This window comes from Salvelinus sp. IW2-2015, linkage group LG4q.2, assembly GCF_002910315.2.
Source record: "Salvelinus sp. IW2-2015 linkage group LG4q.2, ASM291031v2, whole genome shotgun sequence".
NCBI lineage: Eukaryota > Metazoa > Chordata > Actinopteri > Salmoniformes > Salmonidae > Salvelinus > Salvelinus sp. IW2-2015.
Window position 1 is genome coordinate 16,914,583 of NC_036843.1, and position 11,155 is coordinate 16,925,737.

The 11,155-nt window shown below is 41.7% G+C and overlaps 1 protein-coding gene across 2 annotated transcripts; it reads right to left on the reverse strand.

Moving 5' to 3' along the window:
• Nucleotides 1-986: 986 nt before the first annotated feature.
• spata7 (spermatogenesis associated 7) lies at nt 987-10,171 on the reverse strand. Of its 2 annotated transcripts, none has more exons than XM_023986830.1 (12): nt 9,970-10,171; nt 5,706-5,777; nt 5,476-5,565; nt 5,321-5,368; nt 5,084-5,220; nt 4,440-4,900; nt 4,148-4,196; nt 3,385-3,512; nt 3,233-3,283; nt 2,962-3,039; nt 2,518-2,575; nt 987-2,354 (listed from the first exon to the last, which is right to left on the reverse strand). In XM_023986830.1, the coding sequence occupies exons 1-12, from the start codon at nt 10,007-10,009 to the stop codon at nt 1,764-1,766; spliced, it is 1,803 nt and encodes a 600-aa protein (XP_023842598.1). In that variant the 5' UTR covers nt 10,010-10,171; the 3' UTR covers nt 987-1,763. The 2 variants fall into 2 exon arrangements, with proteins under 2 accessions (XP_023842598.1, XP_070299510.1); XM_070443409.1 differs by having other exon boundaries at nt 5,706-9,293.
• Nucleotides 10,172-11,155: the final 984 nt, after the last annotated feature.

Sequence of the window (11,155 nt, forward strand, 5' to 3'; positions counted from 1 at the left end):
GCAAGATTTGTGACCTGTTGCCACAAGAAAAGGGCAACCAGTGAAGAACAAACACCATTGTAAATACAACCCATATCTATGTTTATTTATMTTAACTTGTGTGCTTTAACCATTTGTACATTGTTACAACACTGTATATATATAATATGACATTTGTAATGTCTTTATTGTTTTGAAACTTCTGTATGTGTAATGTTTACTGTTAATTTTTATTGTTTATTTCACTTTTGTATATTATCTACCTCACTTGCTTTGGCAATGTTAACACGTTTCCCATGCCAATAAAGCCCCTTGAATTGAATTGAAATTGGTAGAGACGGACAGTCTATCAGATATCAGTATCTTATTTGACGTTAGCTACCTAGATGACGTTAACTATAGCTAAATTAGCACGTTAGCTAGCTGGCTAACTAGGCTTGCTAATTTAGTTAGCTAACTTGGCTAGCTCATTGACCCCATCAACGTTAGCCAACAAGCTAACTTCAGTTGAAGCAACACGTTACTCGGGTTACCAATACTGTTATAAATCAGAGAAGCTTCCAAAACAACCGAAACGTGTGGCTACGTAACGTTAGCTGGCTAGCTACAAACTAGGAAGTACACTAGCTAATTAGCAAGCAGACTAGCATAGTGAACGTCGTCGGCGTCAAAACGGGCTCTTCTCGTCACCTAACAAAATCCCTGGAAATAACTAGCTAGCTGATATTAGCACCGTTACCTTATTAATGTCCGCCAAAACCAAATGAGTCCATTTGTAAATTGTGCATATCCAAAGCGGCCATCAGTGATAATAGATTATATATATGTCAAATATAAAAGAAAGTGTAGTGTGTTTCAAGTTTAACCTGCATCATGCCAAATTCAGACTAAGCCAGCTAACGTGCTTCACTTCCTGCCGAAAGAGCATCAAGTGTATGAATCTCTAGCTACATCTGCTGATCTACGTTGATTTAAATGCACAAACAAAACTACGAACAATAAAATAATTCAGGTCCACTAGCTATGGTTTAATCGGCTGTATTCCTTATAGAAGTTTGAGTAGTTCCTCAACAATAGCGTAATACACGGCAGATTTTAAGGCCATGACATCATACAGCCGGAATGCCAAGTACAGAAATGGGACAGCTGCTCCCCTGCTTGATTTACCGTATTCAGCACCATCACTGCAAATCTATAGTTCTGCTCATATTGCACTCATTTGTGAACTGTCAGTTTAATTACTTCATGCCAGGTTGCTGTAAAATAATTCTGTGTAATACTCTCCTACTAGCACAGAGCTGGGACAAGTTCACTTTTGTGCAGAGTTCATAACAAAACATTTGATTGTAAACATGAAAAACACTGCCAGTCAAGGAGTGGAYGGGGAGCCCAGTGCCTTGATTGAAATGATATATGGGGAAAATAATTTAATAAAATAACTGCTTTTCTAGATTACTCACAGATGCTCCCTCTTATTTGAAATGAATAAGCTAGTGAGCAAAACACMGATAAATATAAAGTAGAAAATTAATTTACGGTCTAGTTCCTTCTCATCATTGTGTAACAATAATCCAAATATATATTTAGTCAATACTTTGTACTGGAAATACACATGGCAATGGTGCCCAGAACAGGAATAGGCAAAAAGTATGAAATATACCTATCAGCTCCCATTTATAAAACACATTTAAGATGCAAAAACCTCAATATCAAATTGTTGTTATTGAAAATAGTCTCCTTTGACTACAAAGCTCACTAAACTCATCCCTAAAATACTAATACAATCAGAACTCATCATCACTGAAAGAGGCTACTGTGTTTATATTCTCAGTGACTACTGGCCTTAAGGAATTAGGTGCATTGGAAACATGCAATGACTCGGACAGATTTCTCTCGAGATCTTCCAGGTCTTTGGATAGTCCACCATAATTGTCTTCTAGGTTTTGATTGTAGTCCTCCTCAAGGGTCAGAGGGGTATTTTCACCAAGTGGAGGAGGAAAGTAATTTTCCCTGTCATGATTGTGCTCATCCAGGCCCTCTGCACCTCCATCAGCATCAGGTGAACCAACAGGCAGACTGTCAGAGTCAGTCATCTTAGGAGGAGGGCTACCATATAACGGGGTAGACACTGACAATGGAACAACATTCTCTAGCCCACCACTGTCCTGGATAAACAATGCACAGGGAAAAAGGTCATTGTCCTCTTTGGTTTCTGATAGTGCTCCTCTGTCCAGAGACTCCAGACCCTGTAGATGACTATGAAGAAGGTCAAGCTCTGTCTCCTCACCATTCTTAGGCTCTGCACTAAATGTAGGTGTGTTGGCTGGACTTTGCAAGTCATTGCGCAGAGTCTCCAGAAGGTGGCACATTTTGTCCTTAAAAAAGAACAAAAACAGTTCACTATGACCCTGACAGATCTCTAATTTTAAGTACAGAACATATCAGCTTGTTTGGTTCTCGCTTTGCCATTTTGAATGTAGCATTAGTGTAAAAAACATGCTGCCAGTGCAGATGCCCATGTGAAGTTTAGACACCCACCTCATCCAATAGATGTTTATTCTTGTCAACGTGACGTTCAAACACCCACTCTAAGACCCTTTAGAAGGAGAATGAATTGGTATGAATACCTACTTGTGGTAACACATTCATATTCAGTGACACACAAGCTGCGTTTACACAGGTAGCTCAATTCTGATATTTCAAAATGGTCTTTTGACCAATCGCATGAGATCTTTTAACGTCAGCGCTTTAATTAGTGAAAAAAATATCAGAATTGGCTGCATGTGTAAAAGCAGCCAGAGAGCAGTGCAGCAACGTTAACATGCCCCCTATTACAGGTTTCATCAGGTGGGATTATTACGAATATCATTGAGGCCATCACTTGTGATTTATAGCCTAGCATAAATACCAGACACAGTGCTACACTGTAGCTACAAGGTCTCTCATGTCCTGAGAAAAACAGTTCATATAAAAGTGACATACCTGTCAGAGTACAGGCCCCTGGACAAGATTTCATTTGTTACATCAGCAATAAATTCAAGGTACATAAATTCTTCCTCCCTGTAGAAAAAGGAATGGTAAGTCAGAATGGTAACTTTACAGGGAAACTACGTAAGTGAGACTGCTTGGAACTGCTAGGGTTCAGCAGTAATCATGAATTTATTATATCAGCCTATTTCACACTTTATCATCTTTTCCTATATTTATAGAAAAGTAGTGATTAAAGGTGACAAGGTTAAAAAATGGTTCTTACTCTGCAGACACCCTCTTCATGATAGGAGATGTCATTCCTTCTGGTGAAACCCTGGAAGAAGCCAATCAAGACAAAATACATAAAAGAATGTGTACAAGAAGCACAGGTACAATACCACAGCACATACAGTCTGAAACCAGTATAAACATTACCTGAATGAGGGATGGAAGTGATCGCTGCTTACGCTCTTGTTTCCCTTGCTTCGTTGTCCAAATACTGACAGATTCAGTGTATGGGGCTCATCGTCTGCATCCGACCACTCATGCTCTGTACCATGTCCCTATAATAACAGAGAGTGATCAATTAATTCAGTTTTAATCAGGCTCCATGTGTTTAATGAAGCTGTATAATATTTACAAGTATAATTTGCTCTAGATTTGATCATTGTTTATGAGTTTGTTTCCTTATTTAGACCAGAGTTGGTGACTCTGCATCTGAAATATTATAGTCACTTCAATAACATTGACCTTGCAGCACAGCTAGTGTAATGCACCTCTCTCAATTTGAAAGAGTATTTTATTGGATGCCGTTCCTTGCTACTCCAAGCCAAACCAGGCTGTCAATATGATGGATGCTGGCTTAGTCATCTCCACCTGTATTATGGCAAGACCTTGGCACTGCATCCATATCAATCATATTTGTCTCAATTCTCAGCCAATCCTACTTCTTGTCTATCATCTCCTTAGCATTTCCGAACACCACTTAAACCTAATCGTAATGGATGCTGATCTTGCATTGTCTTTCATTTGTGGTAGGTGCTCTTGAAAGACTTCTCTTTCTACTTCCTCTATTCACACTACTGTCTTTCAATATAACAGCAAAAATAATCAACTAATTCTACCACACCTTTCCCTGACTATATCCTATACTACTGCAATATGTTCTTCCAGGAATGAAGGGTTTAATCGAACTTGCCAGGGGTTGATCATCCCATTCAGCCGATGAGCATTCCTTGGTTCGTGTGCTGCAGGAAAAGAAACAGGATTCAGGATACTGTCTGGACTACCTGCTGTGTGCGAATGATGAGCATGCTCATCTTATTAGATCCTGTTCAAAGGTGAAACAATTATATGAAAGGATGTTAATTAGCCAATATTTCCATGGTATCACCCTCTCATCCTGTCTACAACTCTCTCTTTCTCTCACCTCATTCACACAAACAGAAAAATAAGACACCCGTGCTGTCAAAAACAGGGAAACACATTACCTTCCATGATAGGTCTCCTGCCGTGTCAGTCTGGGGATGGTCCTCTCCTGGTCCTGGGCTGGTTTACCGCGAGGAGGTGTGTAGTAGCGATACTGAGACAGATAGGACCTGCTGTCTGACTTCAGAGTCCTGGGAGTGAAGGGCTTGTCCTGGGTGAAGTGGTGGGCGTGTTTCTGAATCAGGTCCCCACTGTAGGTCTTCTGGACAGGGTCCTGAAAGGCCTTGTAGCCACTCTGGGTACCTGTGGTGGCGCAGGAGCGGGCTGGCTGCTGCCTCTGGGAGTTTGGGCTCCTATAGCTGTACTCTGATGCACAGTGGAAGAAGTGCGAGGGGCTCCCAGACCCGCCGACCATTTGGGGCGGGTAAACTATTTGCTTGGCGTGAAAGGAGGTGTTGATTCTTGGGGTGGAAATCATTGAGCTTCCCAGGTAGAAATAGGCACTTTCTTGACCTGCTCCACTCTGAAAGGCAAGAGAGACCCATCATTAAAATCAATACAATAATCTTTACCATCTATTTCCATATAATATTACACACTTATAATGACGGTGTGAGTGCCAGTGTACACTTCAATAATTATTTTAAATGAGGTGAATAAGATAGCTAAACTACATGCAGAAATCACTGCAGTGCCTTCTTCTTACTTGGGTATTTTGTGATGGGCAGGAGGCTTTGGTGTTGGCTCTGCTGCTCCTCTGTGAGTGTGAACCAGCTGACTGAGGCCGTCTATCAGACCTGGACGCATCTTTCCTCAACTGCTCCCGCCGTAACTGGTCATTGTCTGTGAATGTACACACAACAACGATCAACTAAATCAGATCATATAGCCTATGTGAAATTTATTTAGATTTTGTGATAGATTTTATATGTAAAAAACGTACATTTTACACTGCTTAGCATACTTTTGGGTACTGATGAATCAATGGCAGCTGAAAGACATTGGAAGAGAATATTTATGTCAATAACCAAAGTCAGCATATGATTGAAATTCTAGAGGACACACAAGTTATTTTACTTCACCGGTTGTATCCCTTACCTTTAGCTGAATACACCTTTTTATAATGGGACACCATATGGTCTTGAATAATGCACTGAGTTAGTCTGCTCGACGACCGAGGGCAGAACGCTGTAAACCCAAGACAAATATTTTTTATTGAGCGGAATGTGGAGATTGAAGCAAGTAAACACACATCACCCCTGTGTGGTGTGGAGCTGTATGTTGAGGTATATATTACACTGTACACATTGTTATAGCCTAATACTTACGGCTGCTTTTTAAACTCATCTGTCCTCTGGGTTGTCCAGTCAGACTGTGGCCTGGGCCAGGCGATGCATTACCTAAAAGTGAATTAGTTTGTTAGCTAGTCAATGTTACTTAACATTGGTTAAAGGAGTGCTTAGCAGTCAGTGAGAGGAGAAATGTAATATTCAACCTCTTCCTATCCCAGTCTGTTGTCCCCACCTGCTTCAAGAGGTCCACCATTGTTCCCGTACCCAAGCAAGCTAAGGTAAATTAATTAAATGACTATCGCCCAGTAGCACTCACCTCTGTCATCATGAAGTCCTTTGAGAGGCTAGTTAAGGACCATATCACCTTCACCTTACACGAAACCCTAGACCCACTACAATTTGCATACTGCCCCAACAGATCCACCGACAATGCAATCGCTGTGGCACTGCACACCTCCCTATCCCACCTGGACAAGCGGAATACCTATGTGACAATGCTGTAGCACCTTAGAGGCTGCTGCCCTATATACATAGACTTGAAATAACTGTCCACTTTAATAATGGAACACTGGTCACTTTAATAATGTTTACATATTTGCATTACTCATCTCATAAGAATATACTGTATTCTAATCTACTGTATCTTAGTCTATGCCGCTCCGACATTGCTCATCCAAATATTTATATATTTTTAATTCCATTCCTTTACTTTGGATTTGTGTGTATTGTGTGTATTGTTGTGAAATTGTTAGATATTACTGCACTGTTGGAGCTAGAAACACAAGCATTTTTCTACACCCGCAATAACATCTGAACACGTGTATGTGACCAATACAATTTGATAAGACCACAGTTCAGCTTTCAACACCATAGTGCCCTCCAAGCTCGTCACTAATCTCAGGGCCTTGGGTCTGAACTCCTCCCTGTGTAACTGGGTCCTAGACTTCCTGACAGGCCGACCCCAGGTGGTGAGGGTAGGCAACAACACCTCCGCCACGCTGATCCTCAACACGGGGGCCCCCCAGGGGTGTGTGCTCAGCCCCCTCCTGTACACACATGACTGCGTGTCTTCATCAAGTTTGCTGACGACGCGACAGTGGTAGGCCTGATTACAAACAACYACGAGACAGGCTACAGGGAGGAGGTTAGAACCCTGTTGTGTGATGCCAGGGCTCTAATCTCCTCCCTGTAGCCATCCACAAAGCCAATGAGCTGATCGTGGACTACAGGAGACAGAAGAGGGAGCCCGCCCCCCATCCACAGGGTCGCAGTGGAGAGGGTCAAAAGCTTCAAATTCCTTGGCGTGCACATCACTGAGGCCCTGAAATGGTCCCACCACACTGACACCATGTTAAAGAAGGCACAACAGCGCCGCAAGCGGCTGAAGAAATTCAGCATAGCCCCTGAGACCCTCACAAACTTCTACAGATTCCCCATTGAGAGCATTATGTCGATATGAATGGCTCTCCAGCGGGTGGTGCGTCAGCCCAACGTATCACCGGGGGCACGTTGCCTGCCCTCCAGGACATTTACAGCACTCAGTGTCAAAGGAAAGCCAAGAAAATCATTAGGGACCTCAGCCACCCAAGCCACTGTCTGTTCACTTTGCTCCCATTTGTGGCTCCCTACCCTTTTCGATTACTGTACCAACAACTGAATTTTGCCCTGCCTGGAGTACCTCTGAAGTACCCCCTCATGTGTTTACCAGTAAGCCTATGGTCTCATGAGTCTTCTCAATCAGACTGTTGAACAGCCATCACTAGCCAGCTACCTGCCCTGCACCTTGAGACTGATGCCCCATGTATAGAGAGACATTGAACACTTCTCACTTCACATAGTGTTGTTCACTCAATGTGCAGGTTTCTCCCCAAAGAATGTAAGAGGGGCTCTGCGCCACCTTGTGTACTGGTTGCGCCACTATGTAAAAGGAAATGGCAGTTACAGGTGTTCAAAAACGCTTACAGTTACAGCCGCATTGTGTATACCTTTTTCTTTTCCAAATTATATACTGTCATCTATACACATCACACACATATTTATATTCTGGATTCTATCACTGCTTTAGAATGTATCTACTTGGGTTGTTAATTGGACTCGTTCTGAAATTTCTTGATTTCTTTTAATATTTGTGTATTCGCTAGACTGCACTGTAGGAGCTAGTAAGGTAAGCATATCAGGCAGTAGGAAGCTCTCTCATCCATGTGTATGCAGATGATACAGTCTTATACTCAGCTGGTCCCTCCCCGGGTTTTGTGTTAAACGCTCTACAACAAAGCTTTCTTAGTGTCCAACAAGCTTTCTCTACCCTTATCCTTGTTCTGAACACCTCCAAAACAAAGGTCATGTGGTTTGGTAAGAAGAATGCCCTTCTCCCCACCGGTGTGATTACTACATCTGAGGGTTTAGAGGTTGAGGTAGTCACCTCATACAAGTACTTGGGAGTATGGCTAGACGGTACACTGTCCTTCTCTCAGCACATATCAAAGCTGCAGGTTTAGGATAAATCTAGACTTGGTTTCCTCTATCGTAATCACTTCTCTTTTGCCTCAACTGCCAAATTAACCCTGATTCAGATGACCATCCTACCCATGCTAGATTACGGAGACGTAATTTAAAGATCAGCAGGTAAGAGTGCTCTCAAGCGGCTAGATATTCTTTACCATTCGGCCATCAGATTTGCCACCAATGCTCCTTATAGGACACATCCCCGCACTGTATAATCTCACTCACCCCTATCTGAGATACCTACTGCAGCCCTCATCCTCCACATACAACACCCGTTCTGTCAGTCACATTCTGTTAAAGGTCCCCAAAGCACACACATCCCCGGGTCACTCGTCTTTTCAGTTTGCAGCAGCTGCAAAAAACACTCAAACTGGACAGTTTTATCTCCATCTCTTCATTCAAAGACTCAATCATGGACACTCTTACTAACAGTTGTGGCTGCTTCGTGTGATGCATAAAACCTAGCGGTCTCTACCTTCTTGCCCTTTGTGCTGTTGTCTGTGCCCAATAATGTTTGTACCATGTTTTGTCCTTCTGCCATGTTGTGTAGCTACCCTGTTGTTGTCATGTGGTGTTGCTACCATGCTGTGATGTTGTCTTAGGTCTCTCTTTTTGTAGTGTTGTGGTGTCTCTCTTGTCATGTGTGTTTTGTCTTATATTTTTAATCCCAGCCCCAGTCCCCGCAGGAGGCCTTTTGGTAGGCCATCATTGTAAATAAGAATTTGTTCTTAACTGACTTGCCTAGTTAAATAAAGGTTAAATAAAAATATTTTAATTAATAATTTTCACTGCACCTGCTATAGAGCCCCACAGTGGAGGTGTGATAATACCCATAAAACCTAGCGGTCAAACAGGGAAATGGTTAATTTTTTCCCATACAGGATTTTAGAAACCCCCCTGGCGTGACGCTTTCATAACCATTTAAATCTCTCTCGGACAAGGTGACTTTTATAAAATAAATAAGATCTAGCTAGTTTAGGGTAAGAGGGTGGAGGAGCCTCAATTAAGTGAATTATGGTATTCAGTGATTTGGAACGGTGAGGTTATTGGTCCGTTTGAAATAATAGTTTGTATGCTCTGATTGGTTGAAGCAGGTACACCTCCTCCATCTCCGGTTTCCTATGGTGGTGCAGAAAGGGAAACAAGGCAGAGCTGCTGGTTGATAAATTAATATAGCATGTAACCACTAAATTATTGTAGCAGACCTGTTGCACTGAGAGTTTTGAGACTAAACATGTAAAAAACTTTTTGTGGCAGTCCAAGCCTGCCAGCATACAGCCATGCTTGTACATTTTAACTAGCTAGTTTATTTGTAATAAAACTAAGCTATATTTTTGGGGTATCTCTGTTTGACGTGTATGTAGCCTACCCAGTTAAGGTCTATATTGACCTAGATAAAAATAATAATAATCGTGTCATAGTATAACCCAAGCATACTATGGCACTGTAGTTAAAATATTTAGCTAACAGTTAACGTTACTGATCATGCCCTATCTAACCTGGTTAGCTAGCTAGCGCATCCAATTTCATTTGCCTTGTTAAGTTAGCTATCGAGCTAACTAGCAAGCTTTACATAATAAATCCTCGTGCAGCTAAAAGTAGCCAACACAATTTGATAGTTACAGTTTTGCCATACACCTGTGACATGACTAACGTTACTTGCCTTGTCTAACCTTAAACTTGTGACTTGTTGAAGTAAACATGATGAGCTAACACATTTCAGAGAACCTGTGCTAACGTGTGGTGAGCTAACGGTTAGTAAACTAACGTTAGCTAGCAAACCGTATCTACCAACCTCTTTTTGGATCCATATACTCGGTGTATCCCATGCTCATACCAAGTTCTTCAGATAGATCAATGGTGTATAGGTTGATTTACCAAGTGCTGGGTTATGGATTTACATATTTTAAACCCTTTACATTTCTGGAGTCGAGCTAACAAATCTCTGAACTGCCGCTGACTCCGCAAGATTAGGTTAGGAAGCTTCTTTGTCTCCATGCCGGTTGCTATGACTGCGTCATTACGCGATACATAGAATATGCGTAAAGTTTTTCACATTTTTATTTTATTTTATTTAACCTTTATTTAACCAGGTAGGCAAGTTGAAAATAAGTTCTCGTTTACAATTGCGACCTGGCCAAGATAAAGCAATGCAGTTCGACACATACAACAACACAGAGTTACACATGGAGTAAAAGGTGCTTCTACACCTGCATTGCTTGCTGTTTGGGATTTTAGGCTGGGTTTCTGTACAGCACTTTGAGATATCAGCTGATGTAAGAAGGGCTATATGAATAAATTTGATTTGATTTAAAACAAACATACAGTCAATAATACAGTAGAAAAATAAGTCTATATACAATGTGAGCAAATGAGTTGAGATAAGGGAGGTAAAGGCAAAAAAAGGCCATGGTGGCAAAGTAAATACAATATAGCAAGTTAAACACTGGAATGGTAGATTTGCAGTGGAAGAATGTGAAAAGTAGAAATAGAAATAATGGGGTGCAAAGGAGCAAAATAAATAAATACAGTAGGGGYAGAGGTAGTTGTTTGGGCTAAATTATAGATGGTCTATGTACAGGTGCAGTAATCTGTGAGCTGCTCTGACAGCTGGTGCTTAAAGCTAGTGAGGGAGATAAGTGTTTCCAGTTTCAGAGATTTTTGTAGTTTGTTCCAGTCATTGGCAGCAGACAACTGGAAGGAGAGGCGGCCAAAGGAGGAATTGGTTTTGTGGGTGACAAGAGAGATATACCTGCTGGAGCGCGTGCTACAGGTGGGTGCTGCTATGGTGATGTTGTTCCACTGGATATCATAAGGTGAATGCACCAATTTGTAAGTCGCTCTGGATAAGAGCGTCTGCTAAATGACTTAAATGTAAATAAGGGGGGACTTTACCTAGCAGGGTCTTGTAGATGACCTGGAGCCAGTGGGTTTGGCGACGAGTATGCAAAAACTCTAAAGCATGCGCACTATACATTTTT

Bases quoted from the DNA above. Each gene is read 5' to 3' on its own strand.
- spata7 (XM_023986830.1), bottom strand. From the start codon at position 10,009: ATGAGCATGGGATACACCGAGTATATGGATCCAAAAAGAG. The intron at 5,778-9,969 runs GTTGGTAGATAC...ATTCACTTTTAG, and splicing joins GTATATGGATCCAAAAAGAG to GTAATGCATCGCCTGGCCCA. The intron at 3,040-3,232 runs GTAAGAACCATT...CTTTTTCTACAG, and splicing joins ATGAAGAGGGTGTCTGCAGA to GGAGGAAGAATTTATGTACC.